The sequence below is a fragment of the Protopterus annectens genome, chromosome 9.part0 (assembly GCF_019279795.1).
Source record: "Protopterus annectens isolate FY-2018-M chromosome 9.part0, PAN1.0, whole genome shotgun sequence".
Lineage (NCBI taxonomy): Eukaryota > Metazoa > Chordata > Ceratodontiformes > Protopteridae > Protopterus > Protopterus annectens.
Window position 1 is genome coordinate 1,752,370,181 of NC_056743.1, and position 24,643 is coordinate 1,752,394,823.

Here is a 24,643-nt window from a genome sequence, read left to right on the forward strand (position 1 = left end):
ATCCAGTGAATAGCATATAGGTTAACCTTGATGAGTTTAACTAACACTTCAATAATGCCATCATTTGGCATAGTGTCAAAGGGCTTGACATGGTCAAAGTAGGTAGTGTTTGGCTCCAAGTGCTGTGAGACTATGACTGATGTGCAACTGCTTTAGATTTTGGATTAGATTTCGTAATTTAAGGTTTGAATACTTCCATTATTTTATTTTTGCTCTTATTATAGTTTGTTTTACTTTAAAATTTGCTTTACCTTAAAATATTCTCCTTGCAATTTTAAAAGTTCTCCTTTTCCATTCACTGAAAAGGAATTAAATCTTGCTAACTAGTTAAGAGGATCTGAGAAATAGGACTTTTATTTAGCTGCAAGTGCTGTGAAATTACTTGCTAGTGTGACTGTACTGTTTTCTGGACTGGATTCTTCATTTAAGGATTAGACGCTGCCATTAGTTATTTATTTGCTCACTTTACAGTTCATTGTATTTAAAAAAATTGCTCTGCCTTAAAGTATTTTTCTTGGGGTTTTAATGGTTCTTGGCTAAAGTGAGTTAGACAAAACTCCTTTCCGTTCTCTGACTGGAAAAGGAATTAAATCTAATTAGTTCATAGGCAAGTACCAGGCTACTTGCCTTTATGGAATATATTCAAGCCTAGCCAATTTCTCCTCGTGAAAATCAAACCCTGTACTTCTTATCTGTGAGAGAAATGCCTTAACCACTATGTCAATCCCCAACCCCTTAAGTGAGTTTTATGATTTACTGTTTTATTCATAGGTTAAACTAGGCTACCTGCCCTTATGGGCCATTTTAAGCCTAAACCATTTTCCTTTCCAAGATGAGGAATTGAGCCCTGCACCTTATACCTTGTGACTGTGAAGTAAATACCTTACCCCATTACACCAACCCCCCCACAAAGTGGATCATTTCCATTCCAGGAGTTGAACATGGGCCAGGAATCCTAACCACTAGCTCACACGGGACATCCCATATTGGGGGGGGCTGAAAAATACAATGTCTTGTTTAGCTTCAACCCTATTTAGTTGCAAGTCCTGTGAGACTACTGCTGGTGCGTGACTGCAATGAATTTTGGGATTTTATTGTTTCATTTAAAATTTGGATATTTACATTATTTATTTATTTTGGTGCTTATTATTTCATCCTATTTTACTTTAAAATTTGTTTTCACCTAAAAGTACTTTTGGGAATTTTAAAACGTTTTTGCCTAGGATCAGTTAGACAAACCACATTTTCCATTTACTGAGTGAAAAGATGTTAAATCTACGTAATTAGTGGGAGCAGCTGAGAAATGGGATTTCTTACTTACCTTCATTTGTATTTAGCTGCAAGTGCTGTGAGAATACAGCTAGTGTATGACTGCATTGTTTTGCTTTGTTTTTTTTTACCACCCACCCACATTTCCAGTCTGGGCTGTGTTTTTTCCCCAACTACCTGCCCAGTCCTTGGAGGCTTTTCAAATGCCCACCCCTAATGTAAATTTGATTTTGGAAGCTTCTCCCAGTCTCAGCCCATCTGCAGTCTCAACTGGGTGCTGACAGAACAAAAGTACAGTTGTGTACACTTACCATAAATGTAGATGTTCGAGTGTATTCACTGTTGCAGTCCTTACTAACGGCTTATCCGTCCCCCGGTAGCCCTCTATCAGCCCAAGTACCAAAGGTAAAGGGATATGACGCCGGCTGCCGTCGATTGTGTACGACGCCAGTATCCTTGATACAAAAGGAGACAGCCGACATCACTTCCTCAGTCTTGCTTGCCACAAATGTCAGGAGCCCCCAAAAATACAAGGCTTAGATAAATATAAATAATCATTGGTAAAATAAACCAAATAAAGCCTGCACCTTAGGAAAGGAGAGCAGAAAAATACCAAAACAGGGGGCTGGAGGGAGGGTAACCAGGACTGTAGCAGGGAATACACTCGCACATCTACATTTATGGTAAGTGTACACAACTGCACTATGTTCATCGTGTTTCACTGTTGCAGTCCTAACAAATGGGTTGATTACCAAAGCCCAGAGAAGATGGAGGATGTACCAACCCAATCAGGGATTGGAGAGAATGCCCTGCAGAACAGTAGTGGCAAACCCTGCCCTGGATCTAGAAAACAAAGGCAAATTATAATGCTTTGTAAAAGTGTGTACAGAAGACCAGGTGGCAGCCTCCAAAATGTCCTTTGTAGAGACACCCCTTAAAAAGGCTGCAGAAGTGGAGGTTGCTCTTGTGGAGTGGGTCCTCACTCCCTGAGGAGGAACCTTGCCATGAAAGGAATAACAAAAAGTAATACAGTGTGCAATCCATTTAGAAATGGTTTGCTTAGAAATAGCTTTGCCCTGAGCTCCAGGAGCAAAGCTAACCAATAGCTGAGCTGACTTCTAAAAATCCTTAGTCCTGTCCAGGTAGAACCTGAGCTGTCTGTGTACATCAAGAGAATGCAGGATCCTTTCACCTCTATTCTGAGGATTAGGTAGAAAGGTGAATGGACTGGTTAAGAGTCAAGCTAGAAACCACCTTCGGCATAAAAGAGGGATTGGTCCTCAGGGAGACACGATCTGCATGGAAAATGAGAAAAGGCTTCACAGCCATCAAATCCTGCAGTTCTGAAACTCTCCTTGCTGAAGATATAGCCAAAAGGAATGCAGTTTTCCAAGAGAGAAACTTTAAATTTGCAGTGGCAGCAGGCTCAAAAGGAGGAAGAGTGAGCTTCTCCAACACAAAATTAAGGTCCCAGGCTACAGTAGGAGCCCTTCTTGGAGGTTTTAAGTTGCTAGCACCTCTGAGAAACATTTTCATCAGGGGATGAGAGAAAATGGGCTGCTCAAAAGAGCAGTAAGCAGAAATAGCTGAAGCATGGATCTTGACAGAAGAAAAGGGAACTCCACTTTGAAGCAATTCAGCCAAATATTCCAGGATCAGAGGAAGAGAAGGCTAAGAAGAAGATTCCCCCTTTTTTTTTGCATCCAGTGAGAGAATCTTTCCCATTTGCCAGTGTAGGATGTCCTAGTGCTAGACCTCCTGGTCTCACAAAGTACGTCAACCACCTGCTGGGAAAAGGGAGAAGAAGTAGATGGAGTCATACAATGAGTCATGCCGCCAAATGAAGAGTCTGCGCAGTGCCCCAACAGTGAATGATGCTTTAAAAGACTGTTCTGTTCAGCTGCCACTGAGGATCCAGGGTTTGTCTGCTCAACTGGTCTGCCAAAACACTGAGTCTCCCTGGAAGAAACTGAGCTAGAAGATGTAGGCCCAATGATGCTGCTGTGGACCATAGAATCATGCTCTGCCTGCACAGGGGGTAAGAATGAGTCCCTCCCTGTTTGTTGATGTACCACATGACTGTGGTGTTGTCTGTTCTTACCAGCAGAGTTCCAGGTGCAAGAAGATGCTTGAAAGCCAGTAAGGCCTGGTGAACTGCGATTAATTCCTTCAGGTTTATGTGCAAGTGCATCTGCTGGCCGTTCCAACGTCCCTGTACGCACCTACCATTCAGGTGAGCTCCCCAGGTGTAGTCCGATGAGTCTGTGGTCAGGACTTGACTTGCAGGAGGTGGATGGAAAGGCATGCCCTTGTTTTGCAAACAGCCTGTCGCCCACCATAGAAACTCTCTCTGAAAACAAGGAATCGGAGAAATTATTACATCCAGGTCCTGAGGGTGTTGACACCAAAGATTCTTGAGGTACCATTGCAATTTCCTCATATGCAGCTTTGCATATGGAATCATGAGAATACAAGAGGCCATGAATCCCAGAGCTTGCAGGTATTTCCTTGCAGGAAGCTGGGACAGGTTTGCCAAGTCCTTGAAGTAAGCTAAAAGAGTTGTCTGCTTCTCCTGGGTGAGATATATCATCTGGGCGGCTGTGTTCAGACTCGCTTCCAGGAATGTTATCTCTTTGGTTGGTACCATTTTTGACTTTTGCTCATTGAGAGTGTAACCCAGGGAAGAGAGAAGAGTCTTTACAAATTCCAAATCCTTTTAACAGCTGCTCCCGAGACTTTGCTTGAATCAGACAGTCATCCAAATAAGGATAAATCTGGATTTTCTTCTGCCTGCAAAAGGCAACGACTGGAGCCAGGCACTTTGTAAAAACTCTGGGAGCAGTAGATAAGCCAAAGGGCAGCACAGAGAATTGATAATGTTGCTTGTCCACTCTGAAGAGAAGAAACCACTTGCAGCTTTCCCTAATAGGGATGTGCAGATAAGCTTCTTTGAGATCTAAAGTTACCAGCCAGGAGTCCTTGTCCACCATTGGTAACAACTGATGAAGAGTGAGCACTTTGGAATCACCAGGAAAGAGTTCAGAGTGGATAGATCCAGGATAGGCCGCCAGGTGCCCTCTTTTTTTGGCAATAAGAAAAGTCTGGAATAGAAGCCTTGGCCTACCTGCTGAGCAGGAACTGATTTTATTGCCCCCAGATGTAACAGAGACAAAACTTGTTTTTCCTACTTCTGCCCTTTGATTTGAAGGAATGTCCGGGAATCCTTTGTGCGTGGGAAAGGTGTGGAAAGAAAATATGTGTCCTAGGAATACAGTTCTCAGTACCCATTTGTAGTCTGTGATGGTGGCCCAAACCTTTGCAAAAATGGCCAACCTTCCCCCCAAAGGAGACTCCGGGCAAGCAGGAACAGGCAGAAGTTGGATAAAGTCATTGAAAATGCTTGATTTGAGATGCGGGCTTAGAACTTCCCAACTTGGACGTGGAAGCATGCCATTGTTTAGTCCTTTGAGGAGTAGCCCTCTGACCCCTAGCAGATCTGTAACCTCTGGTCCTAGAACGGTTCTGTCTGCTAGTATTGGGAAATATCCAACTTTTAGAAGGGTAGTTCCTGCTAAAACGAGGAGGATGAACTTGCAGAAAGTCTTTAACTGTTTGCATGGACTTGGCTTTATCCTCCATCTTCTTGAGCACCTCCTCCTCTTTACTACCAAAAAAGGTGTCTTTGTGTAAAGGTACATCCAAAAGCTTTGCCTTGACAGGCTCTGGAAGGGGCTAATCACTGAGCCAAGCATGCCTCCTGATAACAGATCCAGCAGCTGCAGCCCTGCAGGAAACTTCAAGAGCATCAAAACCACAGTGTAAAGAATGCTTGTTGACAAGACTGGCAGAATTCAGCAAATACTGCATAGCTTTATTCTCTGCCAAGAGGGGCACAAATGTTTGGCTTAATAGCCTCCAAAATATGCTGCTGATACTTGAGCATATGAAAGAGACAATTGACAGACCTAACAGCCAGAGTGGAAGAAGTATAAACCTTCTTACCCCGCCTGTCCAGATTCCTAGCCTCTTTATCAAAAGGAACAGGATTACTGGTAACAGTAGCCTTAACCCCTTTAGGCCCCTGAGAAATAACTTCTGGGTCAGCCAGAGGATTGCGGTAAAGAAACAAATGAGAATCAGGCACTCTGTAGTACCTGTCAGGTTTCCTGGGAGCAGGAGGAACAGAGTTGGGGGTCAAGGAATTTTCCAGAAAAACATCATCCACCACCTCCAACACAGGGGGAATAGCCAGAGGCTTGTGTTGAGACAAATGCAAGAATTTTCTGATCCTTTTCTTAGATTGAGAATATTCATGACCTACCCATTTAAAATGTTCCCTAAGAGTATTTAAAGTATCACCAAAAGAAAAATCTTCTGGAGGAGAAGCAGAAGGAATGGATTCCTCTGCATCAGAATCCTCAAAAACAGAAAAAACTGAGAAGCCACCTCTTCCTCAGCAGAAATGCTAGAAGCCTCAGAGTCTGAAAAAGATAAAGCTTCTGGAGAGAGACCCCTGCCTCTTTTGGAAGGAGGAGGCTGAGAGCCCCTAATAAGAGTCAAAAGATTATTAGCCATTTTAACCATCTGAGACTGTGGGGAACGAGAAGAAGCTGGAGCCTGTTTCTTCACAGGCCTGCGACTAGAGGATTTACCAGACAGTTGGAAGGACTCGGGAGGCTAGGCCACCGAGGAGGCTGTCAGTATGTGCCTGCTGTCGGAATGAAGAAAGTACAGTTGTGTACACTTACCACAAATATAGATGTTCGAGTGCATTCACTGTTGCAGTCATTACACTTGGGTTATCCTGCTGGCAGGCTACCCTCAGTTGGCCAGAATTCTAAAGTCTTGGTCCGGCGTCGGTTGCTGTCGCCTCCTCCCTGACATCAGTGCGCCAGGGGTATAAAAGATGCAGCCGACGCCATTTTCTTCAGTTTTTCTTGCCCCAGATGTCAGGTGCTCCCAAAAGGGTAGACTAAAAATATGGCAATAAAACATGCATGCACCAAAATAAATTATACCTTCATCTACAAGCAAATACACCACATAGGTTGTATAGATTAGAGAAGTGCAGATAAGTTCCAGCAAAGATATGGGGGATGGTGGGTGGGTAACCTGGACTGCAACAGTGAATACACTCGAACATCTACATTTATGGTAAGTGTACACAACTGAACTATGTTCTTCGTGTTTCACTGTTGCAGTCATTACACTTGGGTTGAATCCCAAAGCTATGGTTGGGAGGCTGGAGCTAAATAGCATTAGGAGCGGCTATGAGGCCCTGCAGAACTGCAGTGGCAAAGCCTGCCCTGGATTTAGAGTAGAGTGGTAAATGATGGTGCTTTGTAAAGGTGTGCACTGAACTCCAGGTAGCAGCCTCTAAAATGTCTTTGGTTGGTACTCCCCTGAGGAAGGCAGCTGAAGTGGCTGCTGCTCTGGTTGAATGTGGCCTAATGCCCTTGGGCACTGGCTTGCCATGTTTTGAATAGCAGAAACTAATGCAGTGGCCTATCCACTTTGAAATAGTCTGCTTTGAGATAGCCTTTCCTTGTGATCCTGCAGCATATGCCACCAGTAGTTGCTCTTTCTGAAAGATTTGGTTCTGTTCAAGCAGAAGCGTAGCGGTCTGTGCATGACAAAACAATGCAAAATTCTCTCCCCCTTATTCTGTGGGTTTGGATAAAAAGTAGGCAGATGAATAGTTTTGGTTAAGGGCCACACTGGACACTACCTTAGGCATAAATGTCGGGTTTGTCCTCAGAGAAACCATGTCTGGATAAAAAATGATAAAAGGTTCCACAGCCATGAGTGCCTGTAGCTCTGAGACACGTGTTGCAGAGGTTATTGCTAGGAGCAGAGCTGTTTTCCAACATAAAACGTTATATCAGCTGTAGCAGCTGGCTCAAAAGGAGGCAGCGTGAGTTTTTCCAAGACATAATTGAGGTCCCATCCAGGTACTGGTGATCTCCTTGGAGGCATTAAGTTTTTGGCTCCTCTGAGGTACTGCCTTAACAAGGGATGAGAAAAGATTGGTGGCTCTGTATTGTAATGAGCCGAAATGGCAGAGGCATGAATTTTAATTGATGAAAAGGATGGGCCTTTGTCCAGCATCTCAGTTAAGTATTGCAGAATCTGAGGAATATTTGGTACAGCTGTATCAAGTCCTTGTGCCTGGTTCCAAGCACAGAATCTCTTCCATTTTCCAGCTTAGGATTTTCTGGTACTAGGCCTTTTGGCCTCGAAAATGACATCCATCACAGCTTTAGTGAGAGGCGTGTTTTGTAAGACTACATTAACCGCCATGCTGCCAGATTTAAGGTCTTTAGTTGGTTGTGCAGGATGTGATTGTTTTGTTGGGATAGTAGATGAGGTATTTGAGACAAGGTCCAAGGTGGGCATTGAGACAAGTTCCTTAGGATTGGATACCAGTACTGGCGGGGCCAGTCTGGGGCAATCAGTATCATCTTTGGCTTCTCTTGTCTGACCTTTTGGAGTACCTTGGGGAGGACAGGCAGTGGAGGAAAGGCATATACTGCTAAGCTTTTCCCGCTGAAAGATAGGGCGTCCACTTTCCATGCTTGACTGTGATAAGTCCTTGTGCAGAATGTTTTTAGTTGGTAGTTGTGAGGAGAGGCAAATAGATCTATATCCGGGCAACCCCATTTCCTTGTTATCATGCTGAAGATTTGTGGATCCAATTTCCACTCATGGGGATCCATGAGGTTTCTGCTTAGTTCGTCTGCCAGAGTATTTATCTTTCCTGGCAGGAATTGCGCCTGCAAATGTACTTGGTAAGTCAATGCTGTGTCCCACAAAGTCATGGCTAGTCTGCAAAGGGGTAAGAGTGAGTGCCTTCTTGCTTGTTTATATGCCACATGACCGTAGTGTTGTTTGTCTTTATCAGTAGTTGTCCCGGATGAAGTAGGTCCTTGAAGGCTGTCAGGGCATTCTGAACAGCTTAGCATCTCTTTTTGATTGATATGTAGATGCATTTGGCTTGCGGACCATGTGCCTTGAATACATCTTCCTGCCATGTGGGCCCCCCAGGCATAATCTGATGCATCCGCTGTTAATGTCTGCCTGGTTGGGGGTAAAATTAATGGCTGTCCCTTGTTCTGGTGACAAGCCTTCGCCCGCCCGCCCACCATCGAAACTCCAGTTGCAGACAGGGAATGAGGGTAATTATTGTTTCCAGGCTGTGGCAATGTTGAGTCCAAACACTTTTTAGGTACCACTGAAGTTTCCTCATATGCAGTCTCGCATATGGAATTAGTAGAAGGCAGGATGCCATGAAGTCCAAAGCCTGCAGAATTTTTCTTGCAGTTAACTGGGCCTTTGTTGCCAACAGGTTGAAATAGGTAGTCAGTTGCCTTTGTTTGTCTGGCGTGAGATAAGCCATCTGGGCAGTTGTATTTAAGCTTGCACTCAGGAATATTATCTCTTGAGTGGGTGCTAGTTTTGATTTCTTTTCGTTGACTGTGTAACCTAGGCCTGTTAGGAATCTCTTTACAAATGCCAGATGCTGTAGTAGAATATCCTTGTTCTCTGCTTGAATGAGGCAGTCATCCAAGTAAGGATATATTTGTATTCCTCTTTGTCTGCAGAATGCAATTACTGGTGCCATGCACTTTATGAAGACCCTGGGCGCAGTAGATAAGCCAAAGGGCAGTGCAGAAAATTGGTAGTGCATTGAGCCAGCTTTGAATCTGAGGTATCGTCTGCATGTTTGTCTGATTGGGACATGCAGGTATGCCTCTTTTAGGTCTAAAGTCACAAGCCAAGCCTTCTTGCCCAGCATGGGCAGAAGTTGATGTAGAGTCAACATTTTGAATTTTGGTATATCCAGATATGTGTTTAGAATAGATAGGCCCAGTATTGGTCTCCAGGTCTTGTCCTTTCTTGGTACCAAGAACAGTCTTGAATAAAATCCTTTCCCCTGCTCTAGCTCTGGTACTTGTTGAATGGCCCTCATGTCCATGAGGGATGAGACTTGCTTTTGTGCCTCTGCCCACTGATGTTTTGGCAGGTCTGGCCAACGGTTTGTCCTTGGCAGGGTATGGAAGTGAAACTTGTAGCCGTGTGACACTATGTCTAGGACCCATTTGTCCTGGGTTATTATGTGCCAATTTTGAGAAAAAAAAGTGCTAGTTTTCCCCCTAAAGGTGCTGCCAACAGATAAGTGCTTGGTGCAGGCAGGGGGAAGTCATTGGTACTGTTTACTGTATGGCTGTGATTTGTCTTCTCCACTTTTGGAGGTAGAAGCACCCCATTGTTTAGACCTGTACGAACCCTGGGGCTGGGATCTGCCTCTTGGGTGTCTGTATCTGCCCCTTTGTGGTCTTTCTGACATGGAAAGGACCAATTATTTGTAGGCCAGTGTCTGCTAAATCTTGGAGGCTGTACCTGTAAGAAATCCTTAACCGTTTGCATAAATTTAGCTTTGTCCTCCATTTTCTTTAACACCTCTTCTGCTTTAACACCAAACAAGGTATCATGCTGTAATGGAGCATCTAATAATTTTGCTTTGATATGATCAGGCAGATTTTGTTCCTTTAACCAACCATGCCTCCTGATGACAGAACCCGTAACAGCGGCCCTGCAGGAGGCCTCCAAAGAATCAAAACCACATTGCAAAGTATGCTTTCCAACTTGTTCAGCTGCATGCAATAAATCCTGCATTTCTTTGTTTTCTGCACATTCAGAATTTATCAACATTTTCTGTTTAAGCAGTGACATAATATATTGCTGATATTTGAGCATATGAAACTGGCAATTTAAAGCCCTTATAACTAAGGTAGCAGAAGTGTAAATCTTTTTTCCCCATCTGTCCAATGACCTTGAATCCCTGTCAGAGGGGGGTAGGGTTTTTTGCAGCAGAAGCCTTGATCCATTTGGGACCCTGAGAGATAGTCTCTGGGTCAGCAGCAGGGTTTTTGAAAAGGAATTTATGAGAGTCAGGAACCTTGTAGTACCTGTCCGGCTTAACAGGAGCTGGAGGTAAGGAATCATGGGTAAGACTGGACTCAGAAAATACATCATCTACAATGTCTAACACAGGTGGAATAGCTAGGGGCCTGTGTTGTGGTAGTAATAGGAAGTCTCTGAGCCTTTTCTTAGATTCTGAAAAATCTTGGCAATCCCAGTGGAAATGCTCCCTCATGGTATGCAAGGTTTCCCCAAAAGAGTAATCCTCAGAAGGATAGGCTGAAGGGATAGATTCTTCAGCATCAGAATCCTCATAGGGAGGAAGAGAGTATTCCTGATCAGAAGAGGAATCAGATGAAATGGAAACCTGATCTGAAGATTCATATTCTGTCTCTTGCCTAGGCCTTTTATCAGGTGGGGGATGGGAGCTCCTGATAAGTTATTAAGTCTTCGGCCATTTTGAGCATCTGTTTTTTGGGCATGAAGGCGTCCATGAGACTGTTGTACTTGTTTCTTTGCCTTTGAAGCTGAAGTTGTTTTAATCTATAATTGAGTAGGTCTGAAAACACCCTCAGAAGCCGATGCCTGCTCAGCGGCTCCGGACCCATCTGAGGGAATAGTCTCCGAAGGTCCAATACCTTGAGCTTCCAGCGGCCTAGTCAACTCCACGTGGGAGTCGGAAGCGGCCTGCGGGTCTAAAGTAGCGGGCGTCAGGGGCTGCGAAGGTGCCTCACTGAGGACCGGCGACTGGCTTAGAAGAAGCCTCATCGTCGGTTTTGGACCTCGGATGCCTGTCCTTTTCTTTTTCTTTGCGTTTCTTGTGAATTCCGGTGGTCAGATGGCTATCCGACGACATAGTATAATTAAATCTTTTGCCAAAATAATGTAATACAAAATCATACAGACGCTTAATAGTGCATTGGTTAAATCTAACACAAAACCGACAACTAGCAACGTCGTGGTCAGGGCCTAGGAAAGGAACACAGTAAGAATGAAAGTCCTTATGAGGTATTTGCTTCCCACAAGAAATACAATTATTAACTTTTTCTGACATCGGTCTGGAGCAAGAAAAAAGTTTCCCCAACGGGGTACTTAGCTTTTAATGAAGACTTTGGATCTGAAATTCGAACACGAAAATCTCAGAGTCGGCCGACCGGCACTTGCAAACTGCTTATGCTTCAGGCACCACACGGCAAGAAAGACTGAAGAAAATGGCGTCGGCTGTATCTTTTATACCCCTGGCGCACTGACATCAGGGAGGAGGCGACAGCAACCGACGCTGGACCTAGACTTTGGAATTCTGGCCGACTGAGGGTAGCCTGCCAGCAGGATAACCGAAGTGTAATGACTGCAACAGTGAAACACGAAGAACATCAGAGGCCTCGGAAACAGGAGCCTGCTTTGTCACAGGCTGAAGGTCCTGAAGACAAGATGGAAGCCGGAGGCATGGAGGACTCTGAAATGGTCTCACCAGAGGCCTGAGCAGGCAAATCCATGGACATCAGAGGCTGCAAAGGCGCCTCTCTGACTACCGCTGAACTGACGACCAACCTAATGTCGTCAGAAGATTTGACACTCTGAAGCCTGTCTCAATATTTGTCCTTACGCTTCTTAGGAATATCCGAGGCCTGAAGACCAGCGGACGCCATACCGACAAACTTGGGCAAACTCCAAAGTACTTAGCTAAGAGCTTAATCTGACGACGAATAGTATGTGGATTAAAGGAAGCACAGAGATCACAATTAGGAATGTAGTGGTCAAGGCCTAAACAAACAATGCAGTAAGAATGAAAATCTCTATGGGGAATCTGCTTTCCACAGATAAGACAATTATTAACTTTTTCTGACATTCGTTAGGCAATAAAAAGAGTATCCCCAATGGGGTACTTAGCTGTAGTTGACTTCACCTTTCATAGTCAGAAATCAAAAAGCCAAACGGCCGACCGGCACTCGTGCAAAAAAGCTTCTGCTTTGGACTCTGTGGCAAAGAAGACTGAGGAAGTGACGTTGGCTGCCTCCTTTTGTATCAAGGATACTGACGTCCTATACAACCGATGTCAGCCGGCGTCATATCCCTTTACCTTTGGTACTCGGGCCGATCGAGGGCTACCGGGGGCCGGATAACCCATTAGTAAGGACTGGAACAGTGAAACACGATGAACATCTGTTTATGACCTCTATTTGGATTCTATCATACCATTCACTTAGTGCCCGCTACAATATTTGCATTATAAATCTATTTTGTACCATTTTACTTTTAAAATCCATAACATCTGGGACTAGCCTACCAGTCACCACAGAGTCTAGGAACTGCTTCACAGAAATCAGCTTGGGATTAATGCTTTTATTTTGTTCCTGCTGAGAGCAGGGACAGAGGAACATTATTTCCTAGCCTTCTTTGAGATTACCAGTTACTCAAAGGCCTGAAAATTGCTTCTTAACAGCCAACTTAACATGAATACTACTGCTTTGCTTCTGGTGAGAGAAGGAGCAGAGGAGCATTGATTCCTGCTGGTCTCTGACTGAGCAAAGTGTATGGGACTTTACTGAGTGATCTAGTTGCAATTTTAGAGGAAACTTCTTCAGGGCTTTTGTATAGCTCTCTGTATGTCGTTTCCAGATGCTGTAGATTCTTTCCAAGGCATTTACTGGGGAACACTACAGCAAGTGTTCTGAAACCAGCAACATTTAGGTTAATACTACTTCTTAGGAAACAGCTTAAAATTAATTCTATGTTTTTGTTTCTGATGAGAGAAGGAGCTAAGGATTATTGATTCATAGACGCATGCAGCTGTGTTGAGCCCAGCATTACATCTCTACTACCAGAAGGACAGCACCTCCAGTAATCAACTCCAAACCTCATAGGCATTATGCCCACTTCAGCCAACATTACTAAGCAACTGGAACCATGGAGAGGCACTTTGCAACAATTCCTGTAAGCAGCTTAGTTGCAATGGGCATCCTGAGGCAATGTAATATTTGTCTCATGTACTGACAATGACCTACTACTTAAACTGACACGGCATGTGAGAGATGCAGTTATTTAATGCTGTTGGCAGAAAAGTTATCACACAAAGACAGAGCAAATAAGCAAGTTGCCAGTACTACACAACAATACACTAAGCCTGCCACACTCAGATCAGACCAAATGTACAGACCTACATATTATGAGGCTCTTAAACGTTACTTTCCTAAACCATAAAAGCCTCATAAATGTAACCTAGGAGACAATTACCATCAGCAGCCTCACAAACACACAAGAGAACATCCACCTTGAAACATACAAATAAGAGTCACAATGTCACAGCTCAAAAACCCACAAGGTAAACCTCCATACAATCCAGCATCATAGTCATATGTTACTCCATTGTAAGACACACTGATGCACCACTCACCAGACTGTGCAAGGACAGGATCACAGTCAGCTGCTATCAGGTGCTAGGATTCACCACATCATGCAGGCAACTCAAGTTCTTGCACCACAAGGACTCATATGACATAGTCATAATACACATGGATGTCAATGTCGTAAGACATACTTCCCTGAACTACATGAAGAGATGCATGATGGAGCTCTAGGAATATGGGCCCAAAGCAGGTATGAACTTAGCCTTAAGCACCATTTTACGATCACCGAGAATGATGGTGGAATATGAACAAAAGATTATCAACTTCAACAACTGTCTTAGCTTTTGGTGTCATTCAATGGAGGTCCATTAATATCACCCTTGGAGATGGTAGACAGCTTGACAGTTGTAAATTCTAAAAACAAGTGTTGCAGAAGAATACACTTTTTCCCAAATTTATCAAAAGTCTTCCCATCCTTTTCAGAGGGAGAGGAATTAGTATTAACCACATTTAACAGCAGCTGGGTTCACTAAGGCAATAGCTACCAGGTAAAATCTGGGATTACCATAGAAAACCTTAGACATCCGAAGCAGTTGATAAAGTTGATCACTTTCTGGTGGCTGTCAGGGAAATTGTAGGTTGTGACAAAAGCATCCTCCAAGGCAGACAAAACAGGAGGAATAGGAGCAGGTTCTGGAAATACTTCCTAAGGAGCACAGAAACATCACTGTTTTCCCATTAAAACAACTGATTCCTTCTAGACAGATTTCAGAGAAAGAGAATCCTTAAACTTAATAGCCAAAGCCACACACTCCTCAGAATCTGGATCACAATTCCGTGCAAACACAATCTGTGCTGTCACAATCATTTTGAGGTCCAATCCCTTGATTCTGTTCAGAAAATAAAGAATTCCATTTTTTTAACCAGAAACAGCCTTATAGGAGGGGTCAAGATCCTGCACCAAACTCTGACTTAAGCCTAAACAAATTACCCCAGTCTAGGGTAAAAGAGACAGGAGAAGACATATATTCAATTTTTTGATTCTTTTTGAAAGAAAAATCTGGAAAAAAAAGCCAGACCCACATTATCAACAGAAACCTCTCCAGGGATGGGTACAGCTTTCTTACTAAACAGAGTGGCATTCTCTGCCCCTTTCCCATGAATGAAAAGAGTGGTTCTCACTTACCTATCTAAAGCCGCTCTAACAGCTGCAAAGGACAGGTCTAACTCCTGGTCCGTGATCTGTATGGACTACACCAGCTTGACTCAAGAAAAAGATGAGTGGCCCAAGGAACTTGCTTTGCCCACAGCAGAATCTTCCACCTGTGACTGAGGCATTTTATCAGCCTGTCGGGGCAGCAAAAGCTGCTTAACAATCTCCTCTTTTTTGTGTCTTGAAGGAGGTAGAACCAACTAGCCAGTTGGCTGCTCCATGGTTAAAGGTAAAAAACTTCACCTTCTCCTACAGTTTAACTCAACTCTTAGGTTGCTCTTTTCCCTACAATACGATTCCAGTACTGTGTAGGTACCTGAAACCTGCTTGTACTTTACAAAACTTTCAGTTCCTCACTTTGGTATCTAAGGAAAGGAAAGACCACCCACTTTTTTAAGCTTAATTTCTCACATAAGTTGCAGAGGAATTTGTCTACACCTGCATGACACACCACAGACAAGAGAAATTTATAGTCAGGAGTGCAGGCAGATGTAAACAAAACAGAGAGGTGTGAAACTGATTTCCATTGTCTTTACAGCAGAGAGGAAAAGAACTTACAGTGATTCGCAACTGCTTACAATGTAGCTATTTCTTTCATTGCAAAACAGGGACATTAGAATAGTCAATGTTTCAAAGGCAGCTGTCAACTCTTTTGACAAATTTACATAAGCAATATCACAGTATTGAAATGCTAAGCTTTAAACCTGAAAAGTTTGTTTATACTACTTTGCATTTTAAGATGACTTGAATGTAGTATCAAATGTGTGTCACATTTTCAGAAAATTCAGAAAATATTTTTTTTTGTAAAGTATCAGCACATTTACCAAAGTACAGGGGGGTTGACAATTCATCTTGGACTGAAAAAAGATGCTTTGAACAAAGGCCTGCGATTTAGCAACTGTTTTGGTTGCAGCTGTATAATTCCTTAGTATACTATAAAACAAGCCCTGAGACACACACAAATGAGGGCCATTCAAGAAATAAAAGAAGCAGTCATGTTACATACAGTATATAAGATGACAGCGACTGACACTAATCCAATTATATGTCAATGGGATGGGAATACACCACTACTTCCTTACGTCTAGCATGACTCATATAATGCAGACTTGAAACGGATTATGGAAAGAGAAAGGCTTGAAGAAAAATAAGATCATGTTGATAAATCAAGCCCCATTTGACAGCCATTTTGCAGAAAACATATTAAAATTCTATAAGAAGCAGTCAGAGTGATTTTGAGATGTTAAAATAACTCAGAAAACAGAGACAGGTGAAAAACTAGATTTTTTTTAGTCCTAAGGTGGAGTTATAGGTTCATAGGTTCATACTAGGCTATCTGCCCAAGGGCATTTATAAGCCTAGCCCATAGTTATGTGGCTTTCGCCACCCCTTTAGTTTGAATAAAAACTATGCCTATCATTTTGCTGTGCCTCTGTCAAGCAGTGACACTGAAGTAATCCCTGGGGTATATCTGCGATCTCCCATCCATTGGTCAAGATCCCTCTTGAACAAGGACAGAGAGGTGCTCTGCCTCACATGTACCGGGATTTTGTTCCACAGCATAGGGAGTCTTTGGGTGATGAATCTGTCCCTCCAGCACGTTCTATTTATAACCGTGTCAAGGTTTAAGTCTCCCGCCCTTGTGGTTCTGAGGGATCTAGATTTTTTGAGGTGAAGCATATTCATCAAATCTGGGTTTGACATGGCCTTATATGTCAGGCACAGGTCACCTCTGAGCAAGCGGTATGAGACTGAATAGAGCTGGAGTTCTTTCAGTCGGGCAGCATAAGACATATTTTTGAGACCCTTTATCCTTTTGGTGAGGAACTTTTGGGGCCTTTCAAGCTGCAGCAAGTGTCTGGTCAGATACATTCGAGCGGGGCATTGTACTCAATCATAGGTCTAATGAGTGATGAGTACAGGGGACGATGACCTCCCTTGATCTAGATGTGAATCCCTTCATGATCAGGTGGGCGATATAGAAGGTTTTCCTAACTACTTTAGCAACATGAGTGTCAAGCGAAGGCTACTGTCAACCTGGGTCCCCAGATCCCTGATGACTTTTTCTGTGCTCAGTGGATTGCCACCTATATGGTAGCTAGGGGTAACCTTGTTTTTCCCGAAGGGTATGACTATGCATTTTTTGGCGTTTAACTTCAGGCCATGGCTCTGGCACCAGTTATCCGTTTCTGTGAGGCCCTTCTGGAGGATATCTGTCTCAGATGTGTTTTCGACTATGGCGCCCAGTTTGCAGTCATCTGCAAACTTTGTCAGCCATAACTCTCCTGTGTTTGCTTGTACTTCAGAAAAGTAGATGCCGAACAAGAGTGGACCCAGGACTGAGCCCTGTGGGACACCACTTGTGACAGGCTTTGAGTCTGACATGGCTCCAGCAACTCTGACCCTGTGGGTTCTGTCACTTAGCCAGTTTGCAACCCATCTTGTGATGTACGGGTTTACATTCAAGCTGATGAGTTTTTCGATGATACCCGAGTGGGGTATTGTGTCGAAGGCCTTTGCCAGGTCGAGGTAGGCTGTATGGACTGCCTTTCCCTCATCAATGGCCTTGGTGACTGTCTCGAAAAAGTCAACCAAGTTTAAGAGGCAGGATCTGCCTTTGACAAAGCCAAACTGGGTTGGAACCAAAGTCTGCAAGTTCCCTATGTCTTTATTTATGAGTTCCATTATGATCCTCTCCATGGCTTTGCAGATAAGGCTTGTCAAGCTAATGGGGCGGTAATTTCCAGGGTCTGTGGAGGCACCGCCCTTATGAAGTGGGACCACAGTCGCCGTGCGCCACTCCTTGATGCGTATCCTGAGGTGAGGCTAAGACTAAACAGCTGTCCTAACTGTGGGTTTAATTCCTCGTTGAGTTTGTGAAGCACACAGCCGGGGACACCATCCGGACCCATGGATGCTGTGTTTTTTGCCTTAGTGAGGGCAGTTCTCACCTGGGCGTTGGAGATGTTTGGGGGGGCTACAATCCTCTGGAATAGATATCTCTCCTTTTGGGGGGAGGGGGGAGAAGTTTGCACTGAACCTGTCAGCCAGTATGTTGGCAATGTGTGTAGGTTCAGTAATTTTCACATCATTTTGAACTAATTCTGAGCATATCTGGGAGTTTCCTCTTAGGTTTCTAACATAGCTAAAGAAGGCCTTATGATTCTCTTTAGAGTCCTTGGCGATTTTTCTCTCAAAATTTGCCTTGGATGATTTTATGAGAGCTCTTAGTTTTTTACTTATAATGATCAAAGGTGTCTTACCTTTCAAGGATTTTGCTCCATCTTGTAGTAGCTTCCTCCTTTTGTTGTAAAGCTTGTTTATGGCTGGGGTCCACCAGACTGGACGCTTGCCTTTGGTACAGAGAGTCTTAGTTTTGTTTGGGATTGCCTGATCCATGCAGTCCTGTAGGTGCTGGTAGAAGGCATTTGTAACTGATTCAGCGGTTTGAGTAATGTTTACCACTGGCTCAGGGGCCTTAAAGGAGACCACACTAGTTTTTAGAAGTGTGAAATCGGCTTTTGAGAAGTTTTTCACTGTGGTCTTTTTTGTTTCAGGTGGGGGTGGGATGAGGACCTCCAGCGAGATTAGTTTATGATCTGATCTCACCAGTGAGGGGTATACTTCCAGTGTTGAACATTTTGATCCCATGTTCGTGATGATGAGATCAAGTATGTTTTCTCCTCTTGTGGGGATGGTGACTAGTTGTTCCATGGCATTTGAGTTTATGAACTCCAGGAATCTTTGGGTTAGAGTGTTCGGGCTTGAGTAGTGTTCCCAGTCTATATTAGGGTAGTTGAAGTCACCTAGTATGATGGTGTTTGGAGATACATTTATCCCCTCAATGTTTTCAGGAAGGCCATGTGAGGTTCCTGAGTTTGAGAGGGTGGCCTGTAACATGCTACAAATTGCAGAGCAGTCTTGCCTATGGTTAATTGTACCTGGATGGTCTCCGATGCATCGTGCGTTGCCACCAACCTTGAGGTGTGGGTGTCCTTTATGAATATGGACACCCCCTCCTTTCTTGGTGTTGTCCGGATTTTGGGGCCAGAGCATGATATGAGGTGAAACCTGTTAGTGCTGGGGTGCTCTCAGGAGCCTTGAACCAGGTTTCTGTCACAGCACAGACATCGATGTTCTCCATATTGAGAAGGGCCTCGAGTGCGTGCATCTTGAGATTGAGACTTCTGGCATTGAGCAGCATTACCCTTAGTTTTTTTCCTTTTTGGTGTTCTAGGGTGGTAGGTTTAGAATTTGAGCCTTGCCTAAAAAGGCACTATGGGGGTGGCAAGAGCCTTTGCCAATATCCGGAAGCCCAGGGGTGACAGGTGCAAGCCGTCCCTTGCGAAGCAGCGTGGCTTGTCCAGCATGCCATCCCAGGCAGACAGACATTGGATCCCCTTTGAATGACACCAGAATTTAAGCCAATTATTAAAGCTGATCATCTTATCACTGTATTGTGGCATCATTCTAGGTGAAGGTAGGATACTGCTCAAGGTCAGGGTCATACCTGCCTGGGCTACATAATCAGAGAGCTCCTCGATGTCCCTTTTCATGTAGTCCAAGGAGGTACGTCTCAGGTCGTTGACACCAGCGTGGACAATGACTGAGTCGTACTTGTACCTGCTGTTGAGAGACCTGAGTGCTTGCGTTATGTGGCGGATTCTAGCGCCCGACAGGCAGCGTACTGTGACCTTCTCTTTACTCAGTCTGGTGAGCGGGACATCAGTGTGTCTGACTATGGAATCACCAATTACAAGTGTGTCTGGCATTTTGTTTGGCCTTAAGGGCTGTGACTGTTTGACACTCTGACTGTGTGGTCTATGTGTTGCATGTGTTGGGTCGTGAGGTGGTAGTTGTTTGGGTGTCTGCTTTGGTGGCCTCTGCTGTTTTGGTAAATTTTTGATCAGAGCCTCCGAGTATGTCTTCGTGTGAGTATGTGTATGATTTGAAGTTGTGATGGTACCATGTGTGACTGGGTATGTATTGTGTGTGGTTACCTTCTCCTCCTGTCTGGTCTTGCCAGTCCTATGTTGAGAGAGCTCAGCCTCCAGTTTGGCCGTATAGTTGCATCTCTCGCATGTATTTGTGTTTTGTGGGAGAAGGAGAGGCTTGTCTGTGTACATGAGGCAATTGTAACATTGCCTCAATATTCCCAGGTTCACCAGTTGAGCTGGAGAGGACACTAGCAACTGATCCCTCGACATACTAGAAGTAGTAGATAAAGAGACTTTCAAAGGACTCCGGGGCAAGTGGGTTTTAGGCTGGTGGGGTACTATCTATAATAAGAGTGCTTTATCAAGGTGCAAGTACTGTAGGAGTAAGTGCTAGGCTTTACAGATAGAGAATAGTCTACTTGGGAATCAAATAGAGATGAACTTTTCAGTTATAGGATATGCTGGTTAGATCAGCAGTACAGCTCGAGGAAGGTAGTTCTAAGGGAAAATTGGAAGAGTGGAATTTAGATGGCCCAAATAGTTTAACCTTGTTTAACCGCCGCTGCTCTTGTGTGCAACAGTGGTAACTCAGCTATCAGCTTACACGCGTTTAGCGTGTTTTATAGCAGGGGGCTGAAGGGAGCTAGGAATTGGCCCAAAACGACCAATGGACTACTAGTTGCTGGCTGAAACTTCACCAAGGGAGTTTTTCCCTTTAAGCAGAAAAGGGTGACCAATTCCTGGGGAAGTTTTTCATCAATAGTCCGCAAAACAAGTATATTGCAAAAAAGTTACTTTTTCCCCATAAAAGCACAGTAAAAAGCACTTTAAGAAGTGGCCCAGCCACCAAATGTAATGTAATACTACTTTTATCACAGAAAAGATAATTAAAAAATGTTTGTTTTAATCACTTTTCACCAAAAAAGTAAAAAAAGTAACATACACATTTAAAAATGTACAAAAAGTCACAACAGTTATTAAAACCACTTTGTCCTAGCTAGATTTAATGTTTAACAGGGGAAAAAGACAGTTTTCTGTCATAAAAACTAAAGTGGAAGGTTTCTTCTCTGAAGGGAACTTAGCCCAGCAATGGATCAGAGTCAGCAGACTGTTGATCCTTGAAAGCCTGCAAAGAAGCATTCTCTTTGGCTGTAGGAAAGCTCTGAAGGGCTTTGTGCCCAAATCTGACTTTTAGTCAGTTCACCTAGAGGTGACTAATATTTTGAGCATGTAGAAGGGGCTTTGAAAGCTTTCCGGTTGTTGTACACTTGGTAAGATACAACCCATATAGATAAGGCAACTGCAGCAGTGATCAAATGAAGAACATTTTAGGCACAAGTCAACCCTTATAGCTACCGGAGTGAACAGCTGCCACCATCCACAAGATTTACTAGGCAAGTAGGGAATGGAGGTAAAATGTCAGGCCTTCCTTCCACATCAACCACACACCGCACACATACCTAGGGAGAATTGAGCATCAACAATCAGCCTACCGAATTGCATTTGAGAAGTAGGAGGAAAGTGGGAGTACCTGTGGGAAAACACACACACATACACACACACACAAAAAGGACATGCAAACTGTGCATGTATGTATGTATACAAAATATAAACTAGACACACACAAATATGTAGTTAGTTGCAAACTGATTGTGGCTGTTACACATGCATACATAAAAGTCACAGCTGTCATTTTATATTACTCATACTTTTTATATAACTGCAGCTAAGCTCATGATTTGTCATTTGGGGCACTGAAATATCTTGTAACCGAGGAGCACTAACAAAAGATGGACTAGTGTATAAAACGTTCAGAATGTCACATGCATCTAAAGTTTCTTTTCTCTTTCAGCAATTCAGCAGCCATGCAAGGCTGTAATAATTAATGCTCCATGGCAAAAACAGTATCTAAGAGACTCTAAGATAAGGATGAAAAGCAAGTCAGAAAATACCTACCACCTACAAAATTATACAATCTGAAATCCGTTAACGCATTACTCTACAATAAAACTTTGAAGTCATGGTCATGTTCCATTTTAATCTGCAGTTTAATGAGTGTCTTCTTTTATCTGCTCACCTCCTTTTCCTGAAATGCACTCAATCCAACATATCCTCCAGTATAAAAAAAATGTTTACAAGGCATCAGTTAAATACAATAATAAACCTGAAAGGATAAATGAAGAGAAAAAGATCTGAAATACTGTTTCATCTACCTTTCTAGCTGTTGGTCTTGTCTGAGCAGATGACGTGAAAGCAGAACCCTCTATATAGCATGATGCACGATTAGGACTTCTTTCACAGGCCTGTGAAATGGAAGATGTAAAGGATACACAGTGGGAAGAAGGCATTAATGGTGAAGGGAGACAACATGAAGTGAGATGTTAGTTGTTTGATGATGATTGTGTGCACACGTTTTGAAAAAGCACATAATTATCTAAATAGCACTTAAGTGTGATAAATGCAGTTAGGAAATAAGGTGAAGTATCTTCCAGTGCGTTGTGAAATAAACACATCTGCAAGCTTAGCAGTTAAGCTGCAGCAAAACAAATTTGTGATTACCAGAAGCATCCATTCATTAATAAAATTCAGAAACAGTTGGCTATATTGAATTTCATGTGCACAGGTTCAGAATACTGCATCTCTCCATAAACTATGAAAAAAATTGTTTTCTTTTCATGAGCTTCTATACAGTTTCCTGAACAAATTCACCAAAACTGCATTCCCAAAGAAGATAAGACACTTGGAGAAACAAACAAGGCACCAACAGAAAAGACTAAACACTACTCAGTCTCCCTCATGACAGAATGTTTTAAAGTAAACATACAAAATGCAAGAGCAAAGTGAAAGGAAAAGAGGAGAAAACAAAGCACACGCAAAATATATAATGCAGCTGCAACAGCAGGTGAGAAAACTTAAATTAATGCACAACATGCAACAAGTACATAAAGCAGTTACACAGCACAGGAGGGGAAAGGCAACAGAAAAGAAAATATTACTCTAATGTAATATTCCATTTTAGGCATACACTTGCTAAGCACATACTTTCACAACAAAGCATAACTGCACAAAAACACTATACAATGAAACTTTTCCCAATAATTGTCAAAACAGGATTCAAACACAATTATTGTCAACCAACAAGAATATGAGCTTTAAAATGATGCAGTACAAGAAATGCATGATTAGAATATGATGTCAGTTTAATTTTTATGGAAGTCGAATGATCTATTAAATATAGCAGTGTTCAACAACAAGAAAGAAAATAAGCAGAACAGGAAGGCAGAACAACGCAGCTAGAAGGGGCTGAGGGACAGTTAGTGCCCCGTAAATTTGGCCATTTATTAGTCTCCCTTAGGAACTGCTGCTATCCAATCAGATTTCACGGACGGCAATATAAGAAATAAAATGTTGTGAAATATTTTCAAAGAATTGCTGTTCCTGTACAACTATAATAAATCATGGAAGATCATTAATACAATTCACACTGTTTCACCTGCATTTCACCTTTGTAACTAAACAATGACGTTTGAAGTAATTAAGCTTCTTATCATAACTGCAGGTATTTCAGGGTACCTTTGCCATTCATTACTTTTGGGTTTGTAACACATTCTCAGGAATTCAATGACTAAGCTGTTTCTGAGTGAAACTGACATTTGCATGACCCTAGAGACCAGATGGCAGTGAGCACCAGCAGCAAACTAATTCAGACCGTACCCAAGTCTAAGCTATTCTTATCCTCTCTGTGCTGGAAGAGGAAAAACAGTACAAGAAAGAGAGACAGGTGGATTAATCTACTAACAAGTAACAGAAAATGAACAGGATATAACAGGAAAGACCAGGTAGAAGCAGACTTAAAAGTACAACTGCAAGCATTAAGAAAATGCAGCCTGTTGGAGAGGCTCATGGTTTCTACTGCTCATATATGCAGCTAACTAATACAACTAGAACGGAATGTTGAGGCAGCCTGGTTTAAAGCCCACATCCAGGATCTTGCTTGTTCCTCTCTTTAAATATTCACATTTTATAAAACCACATCAGCACAAGTTGAAATAGTACAGGCAGTCTTAACTCAAAGTACAGATCTGCAAAATAATTCTGCTTCTAAAACTTAGTAGGAATTATTTTTGTTCTCTTCAAGCTCTTCTCATCTTGTATACAACTGCAATTAATTAATCAGGACATGGGGAACCTCCAAACACTACACCCATCTCAGTTTGGATTAGTTAAGTAAAGTTCCAGTGATACCCAGGTGCTGCAAACATTCATATGTGGTGGCAGCCTTATTCAGAAGGCACAAATTTAAATTGCTTACAACTTAGCATTTCTAAGATGGTCTAACAGCTTTGCCAACGCTGAAATTATAACAGGTTTACCAAAAATAAACAACCACAAGTCCATATGTATCGCTGTCCTCTATATTCCCCCTGGTAATATCATCAAAATTCCTGAAAACATCCTGTCCTGGTTCTCCTCCAATATACAAAATGAAACCTATATACTCGGTGATACCAACATCAACTGGAATGCTATTAACTCTGAAGCCCCATCCCACACAATTAACCTGTACAACTTCTCCCAACTAATACAATCTCCAACCAGACCAAATAAAGACGGTACCTCTGGTAGCATCATTGACTGGATCCTAACAACTCAGCCAAACCTTATCACCAAAGCCAGAAAATTATCTGATCCTCTGAGCGATCACTTACCAGCCTTCGCTGACCTTCTCATTTCTCCACTGCATAAACAACATTACTACATCCAAACCAGCAATCTCTCCTCTTTCAACCCTCTAACTTTCTCCGAATGCTTAAAGCATACTGACTGGTCCCCTCTAAAAACCCTTCCTCTAGATGATGCCATTTCCTACTTTAACCACTCATTCCTAACCCTTCTTAATCAGCAAGTATCCCCTCGAACCAAACAGATAAAAACCAATCCCTGCCCATGGTTAT

The 24,643-nt window shown here is 42.9% G+C and overlaps 1 protein-coding gene across 8 annotated transcripts in view; it reads right to left on the minus strand.

Annotated features, from left to right (window-relative positions):
- DOCK6 (dedicator of cytokinesis 6) overlaps window positions 1–24,643 on the minus strand; it is a 2,991,519-nt gene that overhangs the window by 1,002,794 nt on the left and 1,964,082 nt on the right. For 5 of the 8 annotated variants that reach the window (XM_044084603.1, XM_044084600.1, XM_044084598.1 and 2 more), the window contains one exon: window positions 21,902–21,991. The exons of the other annotated variants lie outside the window; for them this stretch is intronic. In XM_044084603.1, the coding sequence (XP_043940538.1) occupies window positions 21,902–21,991 (90 nt within the window). The remainder of the gene's footprint in view (window positions 1–21,901; window positions 21,992–24,643) is intronic. 8 annotated transcript variants of the gene reach the window in all.